Here is a 22,952-nt window from a genome sequence, read left to right as displayed (position 1 = left end):
CTTGACTTGACCCCAGAGCCCTGGGATCATGTCCCAAGCAGAAGGCAGACACTCAACCAACTGAGCCACCCAGCCACCCCTTCAGTTCTCTCTTTTAATGCGTTCTAAGAGGTCCTGAGTTCCTGAATGGCTTTCTTGCCCTCTACTCTCTATGGCCTCAAATCCTGATGCAAGAAAAGTGGGTCACATCTGGCCAGCTCTGACCAGGCTGGCCTGGCTTGAGACTGGAACTAGTAAGTCCATCTGAGGTTGTGGGGAAAGCATTTTTGAGAAGCATTTGAACTGGAGTGTCTGGTGGTAGTGTTATGGGAACTGTTCATTTCTTCTCTTACACATGAGTATTGCCAGAATCTTTAAAAACATGTTTGAATTACTTTTTAATCAACAAAACAATAGGATCATTTCCATGTAGGGGAGAAATGGAATACTTATGGAACCTCAGCTGCCTAGCCTGGAGGGTAATGGGCTGGTGATCTCCAACAGCATTTCAAAGGACTGTATGGCTGGTCATATACACGGGGAGCTCTCTATCAAGAAATCTCTAACACTGGTCCTAGGTTGGAATTATCAGTGTCATTGGCCTTAACAGACTTGCACTGTGACTGATCTACAGTGTTGTGTTTGTAAATCAGTTTACTGGCCAGAAATGTTCCAATATTCTAAATGTTCAGACAGCTGTGTTGAGCAGAGAGACCCAAAGATTCGACAAGAGTCCACATTATTTTGGCATTTAGATCTCTGAAAATAATGTTAGCTGTCAGATACATGAAGCATACACCCTTCTAACATTGTTTCATTTGATAACACCCTTCTAACGTTTCATTTGAATCTGCAGCTGAGCGACCTGTGTGCCTGTGGGTGGTGGGGAACATGTGAGAGCCTGTTCCAGAGCCTGCTTTGTTAGGGAGCTGAAACAGGCTTCTCTTGCGAGAGTCCAGGGGCTCAGAGTTCATTTAGTAAACAAGGCATTTACCCACCTTGATTTCTGCCAAGTTTTTGCTTTTGTTTTCCGGGGTTGACCTGAAATGAGGGCATGAAAACTCAATAGGCAATGAAATTCATTTTCCCTAATTCAGATCTCTACTAGGCAATAGTATATATAACCCGAGGGAAACAACCCCCCCCCCCGCCGCCCCCCCCCCTCCGCATCTTCGCCCCCTGATGTTGCTGTGTTCCAGGAAAGGATAAATGAGGGTTGATTCTACTTGGAACATGTAAAGTGGCAGAAGAGAGGGAAAAGAAAAGGGGGCCTTGGGCAAGCACGGATTCTGGACTTTATCACATGGATCTGTGTTGCCGAGTGTGACAAATGAAGGAAAATTTTATTTTCTAATTTTAATACCTATATATCTAATGTATTGAAAAAATAGAGTTGCTTTGGATAAGGCTAAAGTAGCGTCCTTTACAAATAAACTTTGGTGAGCAAAAGGAATCAATATAAAGGGAAGTATTAAGTTGGCAGCAGGTACCAGGTGCCATGTTGGGCGAGTTTTCTTACTAATTTTCCCGTGAATTCCAGCAAGTGGCACTGATATCTCCACTTAACAGTTCAGAAACCTCCTCCAGTTCCCACAGCCGGAAAGCGATGGGGTAGGTCTGCCCGGTCCCAAGCCTGTTTTGTCTCCACACGGCAGGAGAGCTTGGTGCCCAACATCGACTTTGGCTCTGGGACTCCAGTTCTCTCTGCCACCCACAGGGAGAAGGCCCACCCGCAATGCGCGCCGCGGCCACCAGGTGGCGCCGCGAGCCTGGGAGAGCCGCGCAGCGTCGGAGGCCGCGGGGTCTCCGGGCCGGCCTCGCAGGGCCCCTGGGCGGGGCTGGGGCCTGGCGGGAGCGGCCCGAAGGGCGCGCGCGCTTGTTTGTTAGAAACGGGTGCTGGGGGCTTAGACGTTTTTGTTGGGTGGAGATGCCGAAAAGCCTGGGTGCATCCTCCAAAGGGAGCCTTCCACACAATTTCCAAGTAAAACTCTCCACCTCAGGATGGTCAAGATAAGAATGAAAAGCCCTTCGGAGGTCTGTGAAGCCCTCAGACACTGCAAGTCCGTCCGGAGGCAGCCCGGTGCGGCCGGAGGCGCGGGGGTTTGCTTCCCACCCTCCCCTCCCGCGCTCTCCCACACCCCGTCTCCGTAGCTCCCCGACCCGAGGCTTGGGGGGGCCCGGCCGTGGCTGGCCCAGCTGCGCCTCGAGGCCTCGGCCCGGGCCGGGGTTGTCCACGCCGGCCTCGCCGGCCCCGCAGCTGCGCGAGGCCGCTGTTCCCGCCGCACGCGCCGGCCCGAGCGCGCCTGAGCGGGGGCGGCTGGGTTTGGGGCCGGGTGTCCCGGGAGCCGAGGGCCCTCCGGCACAGCGCTCGCAAGTCAGCCGCGCGGTGTCGCGTGGGACCGGCATGAGGGGCCGAGAGCGCGGCCGCCGGAGCCTTCCGTCGGGGGAGGCCAGGGCAGGCTTCGGCGGTGGCCGGCGCTCCCCGGGGCGGCGCTGCGGGCCGAGGGCGGGCGGGGCCAGATCCTGAAAGACCTTGGGTGCCGTCCCAAGGGGCTTAGACGGGACCGTCATGGAGAGCTGATGAAGGGTCTTTGTTTTAGTTTGGTTTGGGCAGGGAAGAGCTTGCCCTTTATAAAGATCAGTGGTTTGAAAATCCTTTTGAGCAAGCAGATAGCCTTCTGCAAATCAAATACCAAACGGAACATAGACTTAAAAACCAGATCAAGGTGTAGCCGCGGGCCAGCGCTGAGCAGGAGGAAGAGGCGTGGCACCCGGGGGAAGGCGGCCAGGCCACCGCAGAACGGGGGATGCGCCAGCGAAACTGGAGGGTCTCCTCTTGTCCCCAAAGACACTTAAGCCCAGAAGAGCGTTGGGGTGCCCCTCCCAACCCACCTGGTCTCCTGCCTCCCACTCCACCCCATTTTGTACCTCTGGTACCTTGCTTTTAGGGGTGGCTGGGGAGCACCTTCAGCTGCTCCTGGTCTTGTAGAGGTCTGGGAAAAGCCAGAAGCCGGTGGGCTGAGCCCTCTTCCTCTTCTCCAGCCAAGGCCATCCTTTCTGCCTGGGCTGAGAAAAGCAACTCACCTTCTAGAGCTTCTTAACTCTGGTTGCTCTGAAAACAAAGAAACAAGAAACGATGCCTCTAGATTAGGTGAAGCAGCTTGGGGGACCTTGGAGGTCTTCTCCCTCAATTCCTTATCTTCTAGATGAAGATGGTGGAATCCAGAGAGATTGTCTCTCCCTCAGCCCCCAGCATGGTGTCCAGGCGGAAACAGGAACCACTCATTTGTTCTTTCAGCTGATCACAACCTGGGCCCCTGGGGGATGGGGGCGGCCCCCAGCCTGGTGGAGACCCACACAGGACACAGCAGCTGGGCGGCGGGGCAGGGGGTCTCCGTGTGGGGTCCTGTGCACTCTCATAGGGGATGCTCTTAAGGCAAACCAGAGCTAACAAGACCCTCCTTCTTCATCGGATTTGAAAATGCCACTGATTTTCCTTTTTTTCAACAGTAAGAAAGGGCAGTCATCAGGACACTTCGTTGTGAGAAGAACCCAGCTGAAACCAGCCTGGTCAAATGGAGGTCATTCAAAGGCAGGCTCTTGGGGGGGGCGGGTGTATCTCTGCAGTTGGAGGGGAGCCGTGTGCCTGGCATGCAGCTCACTCTGGGCACTGGTGCCTTTGTCCCCGCAAACTGGCAGCAAAGTGAATGAAGAAACGATGCAGGTGAGAACAGGCTACAGTGTGACCCTTGAGGGGAGGCTCCTGGGCTTACACCCAACTGTCTTCTTACCTCAGTAGCAGGGACCATGTCTGGTTTAATTGGCTCTGCAGCATCTAGAACATTCCTGACTCAGCAAGCACTTCATGTCTACTGAATGAGCAACCATGAGGATCTGCCGTCATCTAGCCTGGAGTCTAGCGGGGGGACGGAGGTGAGAGTGAGTCTGTGTGGAAAATGCACAGCTCCCTGCGTCCATCCCTGGACCAGGGCCTCTCAACAGCGAGGAGGGAGGAACGTGCCTTCCTAGGGGGAGTACCCAGAGGGCTGAGCACATTGTCCCTCCCAGGGGGAGAGCTAACTGAGAGGGCACCGCTGTGTCCAGTAGGAGGCGAGCTGTGCTCATGAGCCCGCGTGACCAAAGGCGTGGACTCCTCACACCTGCTGCTCAGCTTCTAACGGAAGCTCTAGGCTCACTGTGTCCTGTCTAATGCGGGGAGGGGGGATTAAAAATGGGATTTTGTTTGTTTTAGGATTAGGGGTTTAGCTGTCCTGCTCAAGAGTAAACAGTAAATTATGGGGAGGAACTGAAGAGTCTTTATTTGGTGGGATTTTCACTTTCATTCTCAGAGCTTTATTCTTTCGCTTACAACAAGTTGGGAGTAATAATAAAAGTTCTCAACACAGAGGGGAAAAAAATAAAATACTTGTAATCTCTGAGCATATCAGAAACTACCAACTCTTTGCCTTATCTTAGGAAACACAACAGTGTCTGGAGAAAACTGCTTTGGATAAAATACTTTATCCAATGCAGTTCTCTCCAGACACTGTAGATTATTGATATGACCATAGTATTAAAAGAATACTATGGTCATATCAATAATCTAGGGATTTAAGGAGGTTATACATGTAATAAAACTGACACCAATTATTCGAGAACCTTGGTAGAGAATTACCAAGGAAAGACTTTTAGTGTAAGTGATTTCCTATTTTACAAGGCTAGCATTTTGTCCAGAATTGTCTCTTTTGAAGAGTCAAGGAGAATGGACAGGATTAAAATGTCTCTATCAACTTCTTCAGACGAGAATGCCTGGGATCCCTGGAGCGTTGCCAGCCGCCAGGGCAAGTGTTCTCTGTCAGCAGCCAAGTGTGGACTTTGGTACTTTCTGCAAGTTTGACTATTATTTGACTATTATTATTATTATTTGACCTATTATTTCATCTCCAAAGTGAAAAGTTTTTATAGTGATAGGATCTGAGTTATGTTATGCTTGAGTCACATACAACTTTGGCTTTTTCTGTGGACCTCTGTTTATTTTTAATTTTTAAGTCGTGCTTAGTACATTACGGTCTTACCACAATGTAATTCACATTTATTTGTGTGTTTCTCTGAATTGATGCCTGTCTCCACTGTTGGGCTCTGTGCTCCACAAGGACACTTTTTCCTACTTCTTTCTGTCTCCTCAGAGCCTGGAAGAGTCTTGCGTAGAGTATATGCTCCATAATTCTTGCTGCATGAATGAAAGAACCTAAGAGAGGTTTTTAGGCGAGGCTAAATCAGTATTTGTTCTACAGCCCCCCTGAGTGCATTAATTTTTAAATGCTCAGAAAGCATTGTTTAAAAAAAAACAAAGGCAGAGGGGCGCCTGGGTGGCTCAGTGGGTTAGGCCGCTGCCTTCGGCTCGGGTCATGATCTCAGGGTCCTGGGATCAAGTCCCGCATCGGGCTCTCTGCTCAGCGGGGAGCCTGCTTCCCTCTCTCTCTCTCTCTCTGCCTGACTCTCTGTCTACTTGTGATTTCTCTCTGTCAAATAAATAAATAAAATCTTTGAAAAAAAAAAAGGCATTGTAATGGATGGAATTGTCATCTAACAACCTATGCTTTTAAATGATACCTTTTCTCATCTTGAAAACCTTTCTTTGATTCACTTAAATGTGTTCATAGCTAAAACCACTTAGATATGTTGACCTCTTGTCTAATTTTCTCAGCTTTTTCCCTTGAAGAAAATAACACATATTAGACATTTTTGCCTTTATTTGCAGATGAAGAAACTGGGGTGAAGTAATTTTTTTATTGAGCTATAATATACAATGACATTCGTTTCAGGTGTAATGATTTCATGTTTGTATATATTACAAAATGATCACCAAAATGGCTACTTAAAATCTGTCACCATCCATAATTACAGTTTTTCCTCGTGATGAGAACTTTTAAGATCTACTTTCCTAGCAACTTTCAATATTTCAGCTTTGTTTATAATACAGAATTAACGACCATCACCATCCTGTACGTCACACCCTCGTGATTTATTTGACAACTGGAAGTTTGTACCCTTGGTCCCATTCATCCATTTCACTTACTCTCACCTCTGGCCATCACCACTCTGTTCTCAGTATCCATAGACAAACTTGGGTTTGGGGATTTTCTCATTTCTGCCTTTTTGTTTTTGGGGTTTTGTGGTGTTTTGTTTAGATTTCACATGTAAGTGGGATCATATGGTTTTATCTTTTTTATGTCTGAACCCTTCACTTACCATAATGTCCTCAAGGTTCATCCATGTTGTTGCAACTGGCAGGATTTCCTTTTTTATGGCTGAATATTATTCCCTGGTGTGTGGATCTTTTCTTTATCCGTTCATTCATTGGTAGACACTTGGGTTGCGTCCATGTCTTGACTGTTGTAAATAATGCTGCAGTGAACATGGGGGTGTAGGTATTGGGGGTGCAAATATCTTTGCAAATTATGTTTTCGTTTTCTTTGGATCTGTACCAGAACTGAAACTCCTGGATCATATAGTAGTTGTATTTTTCCTTTTTTTTGAGAAACCTCTATACTATTTTCCATAGTGGCTGCACCAATGTACTTTCCCACCAACAATGCATGAGGTCCCTTTGTTCTACATCCTCACCAACACTTGCTGTTTCTGTCTTTCTGTTTCTTGTAGCCATTCTGAGAGGTCTGAGGTGGTATCTCATTGTGGTTTCAATTTGCATTTCCGTGATGCTGAGTGATGTTGAGCACCTTTCCATGCATCTGTTGGCCATCTGAATGTCTCCCTTGGAAAAATGTCTATTCATATATTTTAAAATGTCACTCAGTTCACTTTAAAATTAGATCATTTGGGTTTTTTGTTTTGTTTTTTGTTTGTTTGTTTGTTTTTTTGCTGTGGAATTGTATGTGTTCTTGATATGCTTTGGATATTAACCCCTCATTAGATATATGATTTGCAAATGCTTCCTCCCAGTTGATAGGACGCCTTTGAATTTTGCTGAGTGCTTCTTTTGCTGTGCAGAAGGTTTTTCATATGATGTAGTCCCACTTTCTGTATTTGCCTTTTTTTTTTCTTTTTTAAAGATTCTATGTATCTGTTTGATAGAGTGCAAGTAGGGGAAGCAACAGAGGGAGACAGGGAAGGAGGCTCTTGGCTAAGTAGGGAGCCTGAATACAGGGCTTGATCCCAGGCCCCTGGGATCATGACCTGAGCCAAAGGCAGACACTTAACCGACTGAGCCATCCAGGCGCCCCATCTATATTTGCCTTTATTGCCTTTGCTTTTGGTGTCAGATCCACAAAATCCTCTTCTAGACCTGTTTCAAGGGGGATTACCAGCTATGTTTCCTACTAGGAGTTTTCTGGTATTAGGTCTTATGTTCAAGACTTTTGTCCTTTTGAGGGTTTTTTTTTTTTTAAAGATTTTACTTATTTATTTGTCAGAGACAGAGGGAGAGAGAGCGAGCGAGCACAGGCAGACAAAGAGGCAGGCAGAGGCAGAGGGAGAAGCAGGCTCCCTACCAAGCAAGGAGCCCGATGTGGGACTCGATCCCAGGACCCTGGGATCATGACCTGAGCCGAAGGCAGCTGCTTAACCAACTGAGCCACCCAGGCATCCCTTGAGTTTATTTTTGTGTATGTTGTAACAGTGGTCCAATTTCATTCTTTGGCATGTGGCTGTCCAGTTTTCCCAGCACCACTTACTGAAGAGACTGTCCTTTCACCATTGTATATATGACTCTTTGTCCTTAACGAACTGGCCATCTATGTGTGAGTCTATTTCTGGGCTCTCTGCTCTGTTCTGTTGACCTATGAGTCTGTATTTATGCCAATCCCATAGTGTGTTGACTTTTATAGTTTGTAAGGAGTTTGAAATCAGAAAGTGTAATGCCACCAGCTTTGCTTTTTTACTCAAGATTCGTTTGGCATTTCAGGATCTTCTGGAGTTCCATACACATTTTAGGATCCTGTGATTTATTTTTGTGAAAAATGCCTTTGGAGTTTTGATAGGGATCACACTGAATCCGAACATTACTTTGGGTGGTGTGAGCAATTTAATGATATTTATTCTTACAATCTGTGAGCACAGAATATGTTTCTATTATTTGTGTCTTCATCAATTTCTTTTAGCAAAGTCTTCTAGTTCTCAGTGGGTAAGTCTTTCACTTCCTTGACTTAATTTGTTTCTAGATATTTTATTCTTTTGGATGTAATTATAAATGGGATTTTTCCCTTCTTTTGCATCTTGCAACTTTACTGAATTTGTTGATTAGTTCTGACAATTTTTCAATGAAGTCTTTAGGGTTTTTACATATAATATGTCATCTGCAAATAATGACAGTTTTACTTCTTATCTTTCTGATATAGGTGCTTCTATTTTTCTTGCCTAATTGCTCTAGATTAAACTTCTCTCTGTACTTTCTTGTGTTTTCTCTCTCTTTGTTGAAGTTCTCACTGTGTTCATCTATTCTTCTCCCAAGTTCAGTGAGCTTCTTTATATTCTTATTTTGAACTCTTTGTCAGATAAATTACTTATCTCCATTTCATTAAGAATTTTTTTCCTGAGGTTTTTCTTGTTCTGTAGTTCTCAGTTTCTTCACCTTTCTTAACACACTGCAACAGTTTCTTTCCCTTCTTTTTCTTTCTCTCTTATTTTTTTCTTTTTTTTTTTTTTTTGAGATTTTACTATTTATTTGAGAGAGATGGAGTGAGAACGCACAGGTGGGGAAGGAGCAGAGTGGAGATGTAGAAAGAATCTCAAGCGAACTCGGTACCGAGTGCAGAGCCTGACACAGGGCTCTATCTCAGGCCCCTGAGATGACATGAGCCAAAATCAAGAGTCAGATGCTTAACCAACTGAGCCACCCAGATGCCCCATGGCTGGGTCGGTTGCTATGCATTGGATAATACAGCCACCTCTCCCAGTTTTGAAGGAGTGGCTTTGGGTGGGAGATGAGCGTCATTCAATTCTGCCCTCGCTCTTCATTGTCTCTCAGACCTTTCTGATTTTCCAAACAGCCTATTTTATTTTTAATGGCTCGGAGCAGGTGAGGGTGTGCGGGAACCCACCATGTCCCAAAGGGGAGGATCTCATTTAGCATCCAGATTCAAGCTGATTGGAAGACAGGCCCTGAGGCAGCAGGCATTAAATTATGCAAATATATACAGTCCTATAAGACCACAGGCAGAGGTCTCACTGCTTGGTGATCTAGAGGAGCCCATTGGGACCAGTCACCCAAATTTGGGCACCAGACAAGTTGTATCCTTCCTTTCTGGGAGGTGTCTGGAAAGGATGATGTCAGCCCTTCCATGTGTGTTTAATGAGAAGCCTGCCACTCAGACTACAGCTAGCATCATAGACTAATCTGCTTCTTTCCCAGAAAGACTGGGCTCCTGGATCTGTTGCCCCTCGTTGTGCCTTGTCAAGGTTACCCACTCAACCCTTTCTCTGTGGGACTGACGAGTTAAGCCCCATTGGCCACCAGGGCCAGGAGATTTTGAGGGGTCCCCTAGCAGTTGCTGCACCAGTTAGGGTGCTGGAGCAGGGTATAAGCTCCTTTTAGGGAGACATCAGTAAGCCAGAGCAGGGCAGCTGGAGAGCACAAGGATTACACATACACATACACTACATTCCCTAAGAACACCTCCACAGGCCTCCCACCGTGTGCCAGACCTCAAGCCTGCGCTCCGATGGAATCTCTTGGAAGAGCAAACTGGGCTTTTTCACAGAAGGACTCGAAGTGTGTTTCAGTTTACTATCTGTGTGGTGCCCTGAGGCCGGTAGCTTGCCAAGAACTGTCTCTCCAAATATTAGAGTCCTGTGGGGCCTAGGAAACAGCCCTCCTGGCCACTCAAGCCAGGGGATCAAGTGTTCCCCCCTGTGTAGCAGCCAGGAAACCTGGGTCACCTGATATGTATGAACTCCTCTCCAGGAGATGGTGGCACTCTCAAGTGTGGCAGAGGGCAAGCATCCTGGCACTCCCCGACCCCAGTCTCTAGAAGGGACCACAGCCCCTACATGTATGCTGAGCTAGAAGCCTGTCCCACAGCCTGCAGCGGTGTCCATGAGCTACTGTTACTGGCCTGTTTCACAGAAAGACTGGGATCCCTGGACTGTTGCCTCTTGCTATGTGCCCTCAGGGTGGCAGCCATTTAAGACTTTCCACTGGTTACGGTCCTGAGGGGCCCTGGCCAACTGGGGCCAGGGAGTCTGGTTACATTTTCTGGCCATCTGCACATGGGTACGGTATGGAACAGTCCTTATTCCTTTGACAGAAAGCTGTGTTGATCCTGTTGTCTGTGCATGCATCTGGAGTTCCTGTCTCATGGCAAGTTTTCTGATTTCGCTGAGTGCCCAAGGAGCATACTTCTTAAAATTCACCCTATGGGGCACCTGAGCAGTGCAGTTAGTTAAGCATCTGCCTTCGGCTCAGGTCATGATCCCAGGGGCCTGGGATCGAGACCCTCATTGGGCTCTCTGCTTAGCGGTGACTGCTTCTGCCTCTCTCTCTGCTGCTCCCCTTTTTGTGTGATCTCTCTCTGTCAAATAAATAAATAAAATCTTAAAAAAAAGAAAAAAGAAATTCACCCCATGGATGCACTTGTCACTGTTGATGGTGTGTTTTCTGGTTACTACCTCGTTGATGGCAGGATGGCCACTCCCCTTTGCAGGAGCCATGCTGCCAGGTCCTGGCTGGAAAGGAAGAACAATGGTTTTTTTGGTTTTTCTGTTTTTAAACATTTATTTATTTATTAATTCATTCAAATAAGTAATCTCAACACCCAGCATGGGGCTTGAACTCACGACCCCAAGATCAAGGGTCCCATGCTCTAACAACTGAGCCAGCCAGCTGCCCCAGAACAATGTTGCTTTAAGCTGGAATTCGCAGAATAAAGAAATAGGGCTTTCCCAACAGCATTTTACAGACCATCATTCAGAACTAGAGCACTACCAGTACTTTTATCAAGTAGGTCTTGGATCCCTAGTGGTGAAGCGTTTCAAATACCCCCATATAAGACAATTGCTTTTCTCTTAAGGTAATTAAGTATCTCACTAAATAACTTTATAAATCTGAAAAGGTTATATCAAAACCTGTGGAAGTCAAATGTAATTTTTCTTAGATATTCCACTGTAAATTAAAGACTTTGCCATGCTATTACTTTTGTCACTTGAAAGGTTAGTGAATACCATGTTGGGGATTTTAAAGTCTCTTGAACACAAAATTGTAATAGAAGGATAATTTTTTTCCCTCCAGCTTTATTTTTATTTGAGAGAGAGAGAGCTAACTAGAGAGAGCATGAGCTTGGTAGGGAAGTGGGGAGAGGGAAAAGCAGATTCCCTGGTGAACAAGGAACCCCTTGCAGGGCTTGATCCTCATGACCTGAGCCAAATGCGGATGCTTAACTGACTGAGCCACACAAGCACCCTCTCCAGCTTTATTGAGGTATAACGGACAAATAAATTTGTATATATTTCAAGCTTATAGTGTGGTGATTTGATGTCCATATACTCTGTGATGTGATTACTACTATCATGTTAATTAACATTCATCACCTCCACACTCGGCACACAGTCTGCTTAAGAGTCTCTCCCTCTCCATCTCTGCCCCTCCCCCTGCTCATGTTCTTTCTTTAAAAGAAATAAAGTATTTTTTTAAACAATCAAAAAAAATAGGGGCACCTGGGTGGCTCAGAGGGTTAATCCTCTGCCTTCGGCTCAAGTTGTGATCTCAGGGCCCTGGGATCGAGCCCCACATCAGGCTCTCTGCTCAGGAGGGGGCCTGCTTCCCTCTCTCTCTGCCTGCCTCTCTGCCTACTTGTCATCTTTGTATGTCAAATAAATAAATAAAATCTTTAAAATTTTTTTAATCAAAAAACTAAAAATTATTTCTTTTTGTTCCTCAGCTTGGGTGCTTTCCATTACCCTGTTTTCCAGATCACTGATGGTTCTTCCGTGTCCACACATCTGCTGATTCCTTAGAATGTGTTCCTTTCAGTTTCTGTATTCTTTTTTCTTTTAATTTAAATATTTTTTTAAAAAGATTTTATTTATTTATTTGACAGAGAAAGATCACAAGTAGGCAGAGAAGGAAGCAGTTGGCGGGGGTGGGGGGTGTAGGGAGAAGGCTCCCTGCTGAGCAGAGAGCCCGATACAGGGCTCAATCCCAGGACACTGGAATCCTGACCTGAGTCGAAGGCAGTGGCTTAACCCACTGAGCCACCCAGGTGCCCCTCAGTTTCTGTATTCTTTAACTCTGATTGGTTCTTTTTATATTTTTTCTTTGTTGAAGTTCTCGCTAAGTTCTTCCATTCTTCAGTCCACTGAGCATGTTTATGATCATTTCTTTAAATTCACTATCAGATATAATGCCTATCTTAATTTCATTCAGTCCTTTTTCTGAAGTTTTATCTTTTTTCATTTGGTGCTCATTCCTCTATCTCCTGGTTTTGCTTCACTTTCTGTGTTTGTTTCCTTGAAACATGTAGAACAGCTACTTCTAAAGGAATGGTCTTTAGACCATTAGAATGGTCTTGTGTGTGGTTGTCCCCTATGTAGCCTGTGTGCCTGGTGACATGTTAGGCTGGCGTGCTGGAACTATGGCTGGCATGTGTCAGGGTCCTGGGGCTCTCTGCAACTGGGGCTTCCCTGCTGGGATGGCTGGAGCTCACATGGCTGTGGGCCAGTGAAGCTCTGGGCTCTCTGCACAGAGGGTGCCTGGTAGGACAGCCATACCTCAGGTGGGCATGGGTCAGGATGGTTCCAGGATACAGTGTGCAAGGCGTATTCCGGGAGGGCCTCTGGAGCCAAAGCAGTTGTGGTCAGGAGTTCCCAGAGGGCTCTGAATAGGGAGTGCCTAGCAAGCCCTCTGGTACAAAAGTGGTGAAAACTGAGAGTATTTCAGAGTGCTTTGTGCTTGTGTCACCTCTGCATAGTGGGTAAGAGTGTAGTGTGCATTGACCAGGGGTGTCCCGCTGTGTGCTGGGCTGGGCTGCCTTGGTGTGATGGCTAGTAATGGTGAGGGCTAGGGGCCCAGGGCTCACTGAAGCATTAGGATGGCTAGAGCACCGAAAACCTGCTCTTGTCCACGCTGTCAAGGTGATAATGTAAACAGTGGTTCTCACCAGCACCTATGACCCGCAGCGTGTTCCAGCAGCTCCCCTGCCATTTGCAGGGTTCTAGGGTTAGTTCCGATATACCGTATTTGCTCTTTTAAGCCATGGATTTTTTTTTTTTCTGTGCCCCCGGGACATCTGGGGCCAGTGTGGGTTAGGGGCCGAGGGCTTTGAGACAGCAGGCCAGCTCTATGCCCTGTTCCCCTCTGTGCTAGCAAGTGGTGAGGGATTGTAAACTGTGGCACTTGCCAGTCTCTCTGGCCTGGAGAAAGTTCTTCTTCCTTCTTCCTTACCAATCTGGATGTCTTTTATTTTTCTTGTCTGATTGTTTTGACTAGGACTTCCAATACTATGTTGAATGAATGTGATGAGAGTCGGTATCCTTATCTTCTTCCTGGTCTTTGCACTTTTCGCTACTGTGTTTGATGTTAGCTATGGGTTTTTATATAAATGGCCTTTATTATATTAAGATATGTTCTATCTATACCCACTTTGTTGAGAGGTTTTATCATGAATGGCTGTTGAATTTTGTCAAAAGCTTTTCCAGCATCTATTGAATTAATCAATGGATGAATAGATGAATTAATGTGGTGTATCACGTGGATTGATTGGTGGACGTTGAACCATCCTTACAGCCCTGGAATAAATCCTACTTGATCCTGCTGAATGATCCTTTTAAATTTATTGTTGAGTCTAACTTACTAGTATTTTGTTGAGAATTTTGCAACTGTTTGCCTCTGTTTATCAGGAATACTGATAATTTTCTTTTTTGTAGTTTGTCTTCTGATATCATGGTAATGCTGAGCTCATAGAATCTATCTGAAAGTTTTCTTTCTCTTCTGATTTTTGGAATAGTTTGAGAAGGTTGAGTATTAACTCTTCTCAAATGTTTAGTAGAATTCAACTCTGACACTGTCTGGTCCTAGACTTTGTTTGTTGGGAGGTTTTGATTGCTGATTCAGTATCCTAGTAATTAGCCTGTTCTCATTTTCTTTGTCTTCCTGATTGCGGTCTTGGAAGATGGTGTATGTTTCTAGGAATTGATCCATTTTTTCTAGGTTGTTCAATTTGTCGGCCTTTAAGTGTTTATATTAGTCTCTTATCCTCTCTGTGGAGTTGGTTAGAACTGCTCTTTCATCTGATTTTGAGTCCTTTTTCTTGATAAATTTGCCTAAATGTGTATCAGTCTTGTTTTTTTTTTTAAGAACCAGCTCTTAGTTTCATCTTTTATATTGTCATTTTCTTCTCCATTTCACTTATTTCCACATTGATTTTATTTATTTTATTATTGTTTTAAACATTACGCAGTTGTTTGTATTTATTCAGCTATAAAGATCGTGGCAACTTTTTGATGGGTAACACCTTAGATCAACACTAATTATATTGCTATGTGGTTGAGGATCAGAATAGGATTCAGGAACAAGGAGAACAGTAACAACAAAAATGTTTGATCATTGAAATAAAATACTCCCCCCTCCTTTAATTAAGTGCTACTCCCCCATAGACTTCTTAGACTGCTTTGCAGTCTAAGGTTGATAGGAAACAAGGCTTTGGGCATTCTGAAGAGATCGAGGTTTAAGCTACAGTGCCAAGCAGAAGACTGAAATCCTGATTGATCAGAGTGTCAATCTCAAGCACGTTCTGGGAACAAAGGTAGATTCTCAAATGTTTTTGAGTTTTTTATTCTTTCCTGCCTTTAGCTATGGGCTTGATTTGTTTCTTTAGGGATAAGGTTAGGTTGTTTAAGAATCTTCCTGTTTCTTGAGGTAGGTCTGTATCACTATAAACTCCCCTCCTAGAACTGCATTTATTGTGTCCTAAATATCTTGGAATATGTACTTTGTCTCCACAATTTTTTAAAATTTACTCTTTGATACCTTCATTGACCCATTGGTTGTTTAGTAGTATTTTTACCTCCAGGTTTTTTGTGTTTTTTTTTTTTTTTCGTTTTTCTTTTAGTTGATTTCTCTTGTCATACCATTGTGGTTGGAGAAGATGCTCGATAGGATTTCAACTTCTTACATTTATTGAGACTTGTTTTGTGACCTAACATGTGACCCATCCGGAAGAATGTTTCTTATGCACTTGAAAAGAATGTATTCTGCTGTTTTTTTTTTTTTTTTAAGATTTTATTTATTTATTTGACAGAGAGAGATCACAAGTAGGCAGAGAGGCAGGCAGAGAGAGAGGGGGAAGCAGGCCCCCTGCTGAGCAGAGAGCCCCATGGGGGACTCAATCCTAGGACCCCGAGACCATGACCTGAGCCGAAGGCAGCAGTTTAACCCACTGAGCCACCCAGGCACCCTGTACTCTGCTGTTTTTAAACTGAATGTTCTATATGTTTCTGCAAAGTCCATCTGATCTAATTCATCATTCAAATCTACTCTTTCCTTTTTGATTTTTGTCTGGATGATCTATCCATTGATGTGAGAAGGGTGTCAGAGCCCCTTACTATTATTACATTACTATCAGTTTGTCCTTTTATGTCTTTTAATATTTGTCTCATATATGAAGATGTGCCAGTGTTGGGTGCAGATACATATACTGGTTTATGTCTTCTTGTTGGATTGACCCTTTTATCATCATGCAATGCCCTTGCCTGTTATTACAGTCTCTAAAGTCTACTTCATGTGACTTAAGTCTTGCTCTCCTGGCTCTTTTTTGTTTCCATTTGCATGAAATATCTTTTGCTATTCCTTTACTTTTTGGTTTCTGTCTTTAGATTTGAAGTAGGTCTCTTGTAGGCAGCATATAATGGGTCTTGTTGTTTTGTTTTGTCTTAATCATAGTCTCCTTTTGTCTTTGGAGCATTTGGCCCATTCACATATAAAGTAATTATTGGTAGTTATGTACTTAATACTATTTTTGCTCATTGTTTTTTGGTGGTTCTTGTAGTTCTCTGTTCCTTTCTCTTTTGCTGTCTTATTTGATGACTTTTCTTTTTTTTTTTTTTTTTAAGATTTTATTTATTTATTTGACAGAGAGAGATCACAAGTAGGCAGAGAGGCAGGTGGGGCAGGGAGCAGAATCCCTGCTGAGCTGAGAGCCCAATGCCGGGCTGGATCCCAGGACCCTGAGATCATGACCTGAGCTGAAGGCAGAGGCTTTAACCCACTGAGCCACCCAGGTGCCCCTTGATGACTTTTTCTTATGCTTGGATTTTTTTTTTTTTTCATCTGTCATAGGTTTTAGTGTGTGGTACTATGGGGTCCATATGGAGCACCCTATGTATATAGCAGTTTATTGAAAGTTGATGTTCAAGATTGGCCATGTTTTAAAAGTACATTTTCTTACTCCTCACCCCGCCCCCATAATTTATGTATTTGACATTTTGACCCTTTCTGTCTCCTGTTTTAGATACTGTCGATTTTACTACTTTTGTCTTTTCAGCTTTATCCTAGGTTTACAAGTGATCTACTAGCTTTACTGTAAGTTTGCTCTTACTAGTGAAATTTTTTCTTTCATAATTTTCTTATGGTATTTTCTCTCCATTTAGCATTTCTTTGAAGGCCAGTTTAGTAGCCTTTTGAGTCTTGTTTGTCTGGAAAACTTAGTTTCGCCTCAGTTCTGAATGATAAACTTGTCAGGTTATTGTTACTGTTGATTTAGTTTTTGATACAGTGTTTTTCAGTTCAGTTACTGTATTTTTCAGCTTTGGTTCTTTTTAATATTTTTTTTACCCCTTTTTTGAGGTTCTGAATTCGTCTACTCTTCCAGGTTCTGTGAGCATCTTTGACCATTACTCTATCAGGTAGATTGCTTATCTCCATTGTTTACTTCTTTGGTTTTGTCTTGTTCTTGATTCTTGGTTGTAGGTTTTCCCTCTCAGCACTCTAAGTAAGCCCTATGCCCAACACGGGTTGAACTCACAACCCCAAGATCAACAGTTGCATGATTTACCTAACGAGCCAGCTAGTCGCCCTTCTTTTTCAGCACTTTGACTATATCATGCCACTCTCTTCTGGCTTGTCATGTTTCTGCTGAAACATCAGCTGATAGCCTATGGATATCCCCTTGCATATAATTGCTTTTCTCTTGTGACTTTTTTTTTTTTTTAAAGATTTTATTTATTTATTTATTTGACAGAGAGAAATCACAAGTAGATGGAGAGGCAGGCAGAGGGAGAGAGGGAAGCAGGCTCCCTGCCGAGCAGAGAGCCCGATGCGGGACTCGATCCCAGGACCCTGAGATCATGACCTGAGCCGAAGGCAGCGGCTTAACCACTGAGCCACCCAGGCGCCCTCTTGTGACTTTTTTTTTTAAACTTTTTTTTTTTTTAAAGATTTTACTATCCATCTGACAGAGAGAGAGAGATCACAAGTAGGCAGAGAGGCAGACAGAGAGAGAGGGGGAAACAGGCTCCCTGCTGAGCAGAGAGCCAAAGCGGGGCTGGATCCCACAACCCTGGGATCATGACCCGAGCTGAAGGCAGAGGCTTTAACACACTGAACCACCCAGGTGCCCCTCTCTTGTGACTCTTAAGATAGTCTTTAAACTTTGACATTTTTATTATGTGTGAACCTCTTTGAATCCAGTATTGTTTGAGGTTCTTTGTGCTTTCTGGGACTGGATGTTTCTTTCCCCATTACCATTATTTAATTTTTCTGTCCCTTTCTTGCTGCTTTCTTCCTCTTTTCCCTTTCTGGGGCCCCTATAATGTTAATGTTGGTATGTTTGATGTTGTCACAGAGGTCCCTTAACCTAGCTTCATAAACGATTTTTTTTTTTTTGCTATTTAGCTTGGCGGATTTCCACCACCCTTTCAGATTGTTGACCTGTTTTCTGTATCCTCTATTCTGCTGTTGATTGCAGTTAATTGTATTCTTCAGCTTTTTTTTTTTTTTAATAACTTCTATCGTTTTGTTGAGGGTCTGAGTTCATCTACTCTTCCAAGTTATGTGAGCATCTTTATGACCATTACTTTATCAGTGGATTGCTTATCTCCATTTCAATTTTTTGAGGTTTTTGTCCTGTTCTTCCATTTGGAGCATATTTCTTTGTCTCATTTTGTGTTTGTTTCTATGTAATACATAGGGCTGCTACATGTTCTGGTTTGGGAGGTATACATATGTTGGTGTCTCGTCAGGTCCAGAAACACAATTCCCCCATGGTTACCAGAGCAAGGGGCTTTAGAGGTCTCCCCTGTGGGACAGGCTGCATATATCCAATTGTGACTGACTTCTGTGGGTATGCTGATGGGGCAGGGACAGGGCTAACTCCCAGTGAGGGTGGTTGCAAGGCCCTGCAGTGATTCTGTGGATGTGCTGATAGGCAGGGCTGCCTCCATCTCTGGGGCCAAAGGACTTTAAAGAGGAGCCAGTTCTCACCGAGGTGGTGAGGTGATTGCTACTTTGGAGGGGCAACTACAGAGATGCGGGCTTGGTGGGGAATGCCATGAACAATTATGCCCATCAGTGCTATCCCTTCCAGAGCAAGTTCCTACAGATCTGTATCCCTTTGTCATCTGCCTTAAAATTAGTCAACAGATCTTCTATACGTATAACCTAGCTACTTTTCAGAGTCCAGACTGCTAGCCATTAAACCACAGAACCCCTCTTAGCCCAGGCGCTGTTTTTTCTTAGATTATTGAGAGAGAGCACGCGCGTGAGGGCAAGCAAGCATGAGCTGGGTGAGGGGCAGTGGGAGCAGACTCCCCACTGAGCAGGGAGCCTCATTCGGGGCTTGATCATGAAACAGCAGAATCATGACCTGAGCTGAAGGCACATGCTTAACTGAGCCACCCAGTTCCCCCAACGCAGGTGCTTTTCAGTATGCTGCTTCAGGGCTGGATCTTGGACTGTTACAGCACACTGGCCCTTTAAGAGCAGAGACTCGGTTTCCTACTGCTCTTCCAAGTTAAACCCAGCTGATTTTCAAAGCCAGACATTATGGGGGATTATCTTCCTGGCACAGATTCCTAGGACAGGGAGGGCAACCACATGTTCCTCAGAGAAGACCTCTGCACCTGTGATACCCTCTTCTGCTTGTGGATTACTGCAAAGTGCTTTTCAAACTGCTCTTTTTTCACTGGGCCTAAGGGTGAGCCAAATTACAGCCAAGCTCTCTAAGTAGTGACTGTTTCCTGTAGCACTTTGGCACTTCCCACAGGTCAAGGCTGCTGGTTTTTCAAGCCGGATGTTCTGGTGACTTGTCTCTGATGCTGACCCCAGGGTCCAGAGTGCCCAATGTGCCTGTTCCTCCTGAGGCAGCACGGCTCTCTAGTTGATCTCTCTCCCTACTGTGCTGCCACACTGGGGATTTCCTCTCCTACCCATCACGATGTGGTCCTTTATATCTTTCGTTGTAGAGAGCAGTTCATGTTGTTTTCAGATCTTGTCCAGAGGGAAATGGCCCATATGTGGCAGTAGACTTGGTACGGTCATGGGAGGGGAAGAATTCACGATCTTTGTATAACACCATCTTCCCCGCTGAATCTTAAAAAGTAGCTGCTCAGCACTTTTTGAATTAGATTAAGCCTTCAGAACATTTAAGTTCAGTTGTACTTAATGATCAGATAACATGTCAAAATTTAAAGTGGGACTGCAGAAAGACCTGTCGGTATCGAGGTATAAGGCTAAGGTTTTCACGTTTCAAATAGCAATGTAAATAAATTCTTAAGCCAAAAGAACTGCTGTCTACATTAAGCACTAACACATAGCTAATCACATCTGATGTCAGTCAACATTGTATTAAGTTAATGAACAGCAAAATGAACAATATACTCTTTAAATGTTTCGCTGAAACTCTCCCATCATTTTGGCTTCATGAAATAAGGTATTTGTAGAATATGGGTTCACATTTTATGGACCATTTAAACTGAAAGAGTTTTGTTAGCAGAGGGGGACGGTGATCAGTAAGGAAATAAACCTGACTCCACTTTTGAAAAACAAAAATCTACTCAACTCCCAACTTAAAAATTATTAGCGTGATTTCTATACTTCCTCTCAACATGCATACACTACAGCTAATTTATATCAAAGAAAGATGTTTAAATTATATGAAAAACTGTATTTTACCTGCATCAGTGCTGATTCCTCAAGGGAGACCCTTGGCTCATGTCTTAGGGAATGAAGGCCTGCTTTAATTCTGAGGACACAATTCAGGGGACCAAAACCAATGTAAGCTTTAAAATATATTAGAGCCAAAGCTAGCCAGTGACTGAAATTATTCAGCAATGGATCCCAATTTCCCGTGTGAAGGAAACAGTAAATGGTTTAGTTTGGCTCAGTTAGCCATCTTGTACCTGTTGGGTTAGTGACCCAAACTGTATAGCGTTTGTTGGGAAAAACCTACATAGGTGTGTAAGTTGAACTAGGGAGGTAGTTTCATGCTGTGGCTTGTTTTCCTGCATTTCCATACTAGCAGTCCTTTTCATTCACTTGAAAGAGTATGGGAACACAATGATTTACACTCTTATTCCACCTAGTGTTAGATGTACGTGTCCACTTGGTATCTCGTTGAAATTTTAAAAACCAAGCATTTTAATTCAGGACTTTGACAATTACTATAGGAACACACTACTTAATTATATGGAAAGATGAAAACGCAAACAACAAAACTGAAAAATTTGTGGGCATCACCTAAAACACCCAATTAATGCTAATATTTGATTATTATATCTGTATTTTTGAAAAATAGGATTTGTTGTAATCTAGAGATGAGTAGGTACAGCCCTGAGGCCACTCCTCAACAGTGCTGTGTTACTTACCCAGGATTATGATAATGACTATTAGGTTCACTTTCACAGAGTGAAGCACTTGATACCTGTCCTGAAGTATACTTAAAGAATTTATGAAGTAGATTCTTGAGGAGCCAAGTCAGTTAAAATCCTAAATCTTCAAAGCTCCCTTGAAAGGTAATTTTCATAGTCCTTAAATTTTAATTGTCATTGTTTATTACTGTTTTGGCTACATTCTCTACAATTTCAGCAGCATCTTAAAGAGACAATGTGTCTGTATGTACAATGAAACAAAATGGCTTGCAACATGAGAAATAAGAGCCACAGTTTAACTGTACAATATTAAGGATAATCTGTGGTTATCACCTCCTTTTTCAGCAACATGGACAATTTACATGTAAGTATCAGTATTGTGAATGTGACAAATAATTCTTACAGGAGTAAAATATAACATCCTGAAAAATAATGGTTTCTACCATACAACGCAGTTAGAAATGTTCACATTTTAACAAATCTGTACAAACCACAAGAAACTTATTTATGGGACCATCATCTCACCTTTCTGATAAGAACCTTCTAGAAATGTAGGAGAAACATGAACAATTTATAAATCTAGTTATCTATGTGCTCCATAGCCCTAGAAACCAAGAATCTGACTGAATGAACCCTATATATCCAAGATGGGTCATTTTTACATGCCTTGATTGTTAATGAATGCCAGCCTTTAATATCTCTCTATGATGTACAGTCAACTTGCACCTTTAAGGAGGTCATTAGATTTTTTAGCAAAGAAGCAACATCATTTAGCAGCAATTAAAGCGCCTTCAAGAAGACTTAAAAAAAATACAATATCCAATTAGAAAAGCCATATTTTTAAACATTTGTACAAGAATAAGCTGCTGAAACTTGGTAATTGAAATACAACATCTGTACAACAATTTACAATAGAGCTAGAAGGGAATTTATCATTATCCTGCATAGAACTGGTCTGATCTGCATTTGGTTACATACTGTCACTTGTTTATGAACAAGGCCTGGTAACAAAGGGAAAATATCTTAATTCAAACATGTTGAAAACATCAGAGATATTTAGTGAATTCAACTGATTTTAAAACAAGCAGCTCATTTTGTCAAAGGTGTAAAGTGTTTAGGAGTAACAGCTATCCTGTTAATGACTAGTGGGGAAAAAAAAAAAAACCAATAAAACAAAAATGGACACATGGTTTCGAGGTACAACTTGGTAAAAGCCAAAATAGGCAAATGACAAAGTCTAACTATGTCTAATGATTCTAACTCTCACATTCTACTATAAAACACAAATGTCACTGTCATTCAGTTCTTACTTTGGTTTCAGCAGATTAACTGCTGAATGCTGAAGAATGTATCCAGGCACTATAGTTCTTGTGTTAGAAATATTTTTTCCATGTGTTTTTAAATAATGAAAAACTACCCTTCATATTAGAACTCTCTAGTAACAACCAAATGTATTTAAGTATTATAAACGTTATTTACAGTGTTCCCCCAAACAGTTTTTCTTAACATGGTATTCCTGTTTCTGTGCAACAGGCAGTCATCCTTCACTGCTCAAGGATATAGTCAAAAGTGTACATTTTATTCATTGTCCATGATCCACTCTCATACAAATGACGCCATGAAGAACTTCAGTTCACAAATAGTTCTCAACCATGTCCTGCGTGAGAAAAAAAAAAACAAAAAAAAACCAACAGAAAACAATCAAATGCTCTCAAACTCAAGTGTGTATCTGGAAGCAATTCAAAGAGATCATGCCCATTTTGGAGGAAAATCAGTAAGTGATGATGCTTGAGGAAGGGGGTGTGGGGGATGCTGTAAGCCCAGCCATGTGTAAGTTTCCTGAAGAATTCGATCTTCTCATATGTGGGAGAAGGTATGGGTCATTTGCCAGTTGGTGCACATCAAACCGATCTTCTTTTCGGTAGGCCAGACAGCGTCTTATGAAGGCCTTAAAAAAAGAAAGGTTCAGATATTAAAATTTTTCCCCCTTCTCAGCATCAGTCAGCTGACTCCTGTAAGAAGGATGAACACATTTAAGATAATAAGTATGTCTCATTATATCTTATTAATATATATTATATATTAAGTATATCCTATTATATCTCACAGCTCTTAGTTCATAGTTTAAAATTATTACTGCTATCAATTAATGTGCATTA

The 22,952-nt window shown here is 43.2% G+C and overlaps 1 protein-coding gene and 1 long non-coding RNA gene across 2 annotated transcripts in view; one reads left to right on the top strand and one right to left on the bottom strand.

Moving 5' to 3' along the window:
* Positions 1 to 1,818: 1,818 nt before the first annotated feature.
* LOC309843638 lies at positions 1,819 to 21,972 on the top strand. The gene is made up of 2 exons (XR_014300261.1): positions 1,819 to 3,912; positions 20,830 to 21,972. It is a non-coding gene; the product is annotated as an uncharacterized lncRNA (long non-coding RNA).
* Positions 20,959 to 22,952, bottom strand: part of TLK1 (tousled like kinase 1) — a 144,611-nt gene continuing 142,617 nt past the window's right edge. The window contains exon 21 of the mRNA XM_082689198.1: positions 20,959 to 22,741. Within this exon, the coding sequence (XP_082545324.1) occupies positions 22,565 to 22,741 (177 nt within the window). The 3' untranslated portion in view covers positions 20,959 to 22,564. The remainder of the gene's footprint in view (positions 22,742 to 22,952) is intronic.

Source organism: Mustela nivalis, assembly GCF_964662115.1.
Source record: "Mustela nivalis genome assembly, chromosome: 11".
NCBI lineage: Eukaryota > Metazoa > Chordata > Mammalia > Carnivora > Mustelidae > Mustela > Mustela nivalis.
This window is presented reverse-complemented; position numbering and strand designations above follow the sequence as displayed.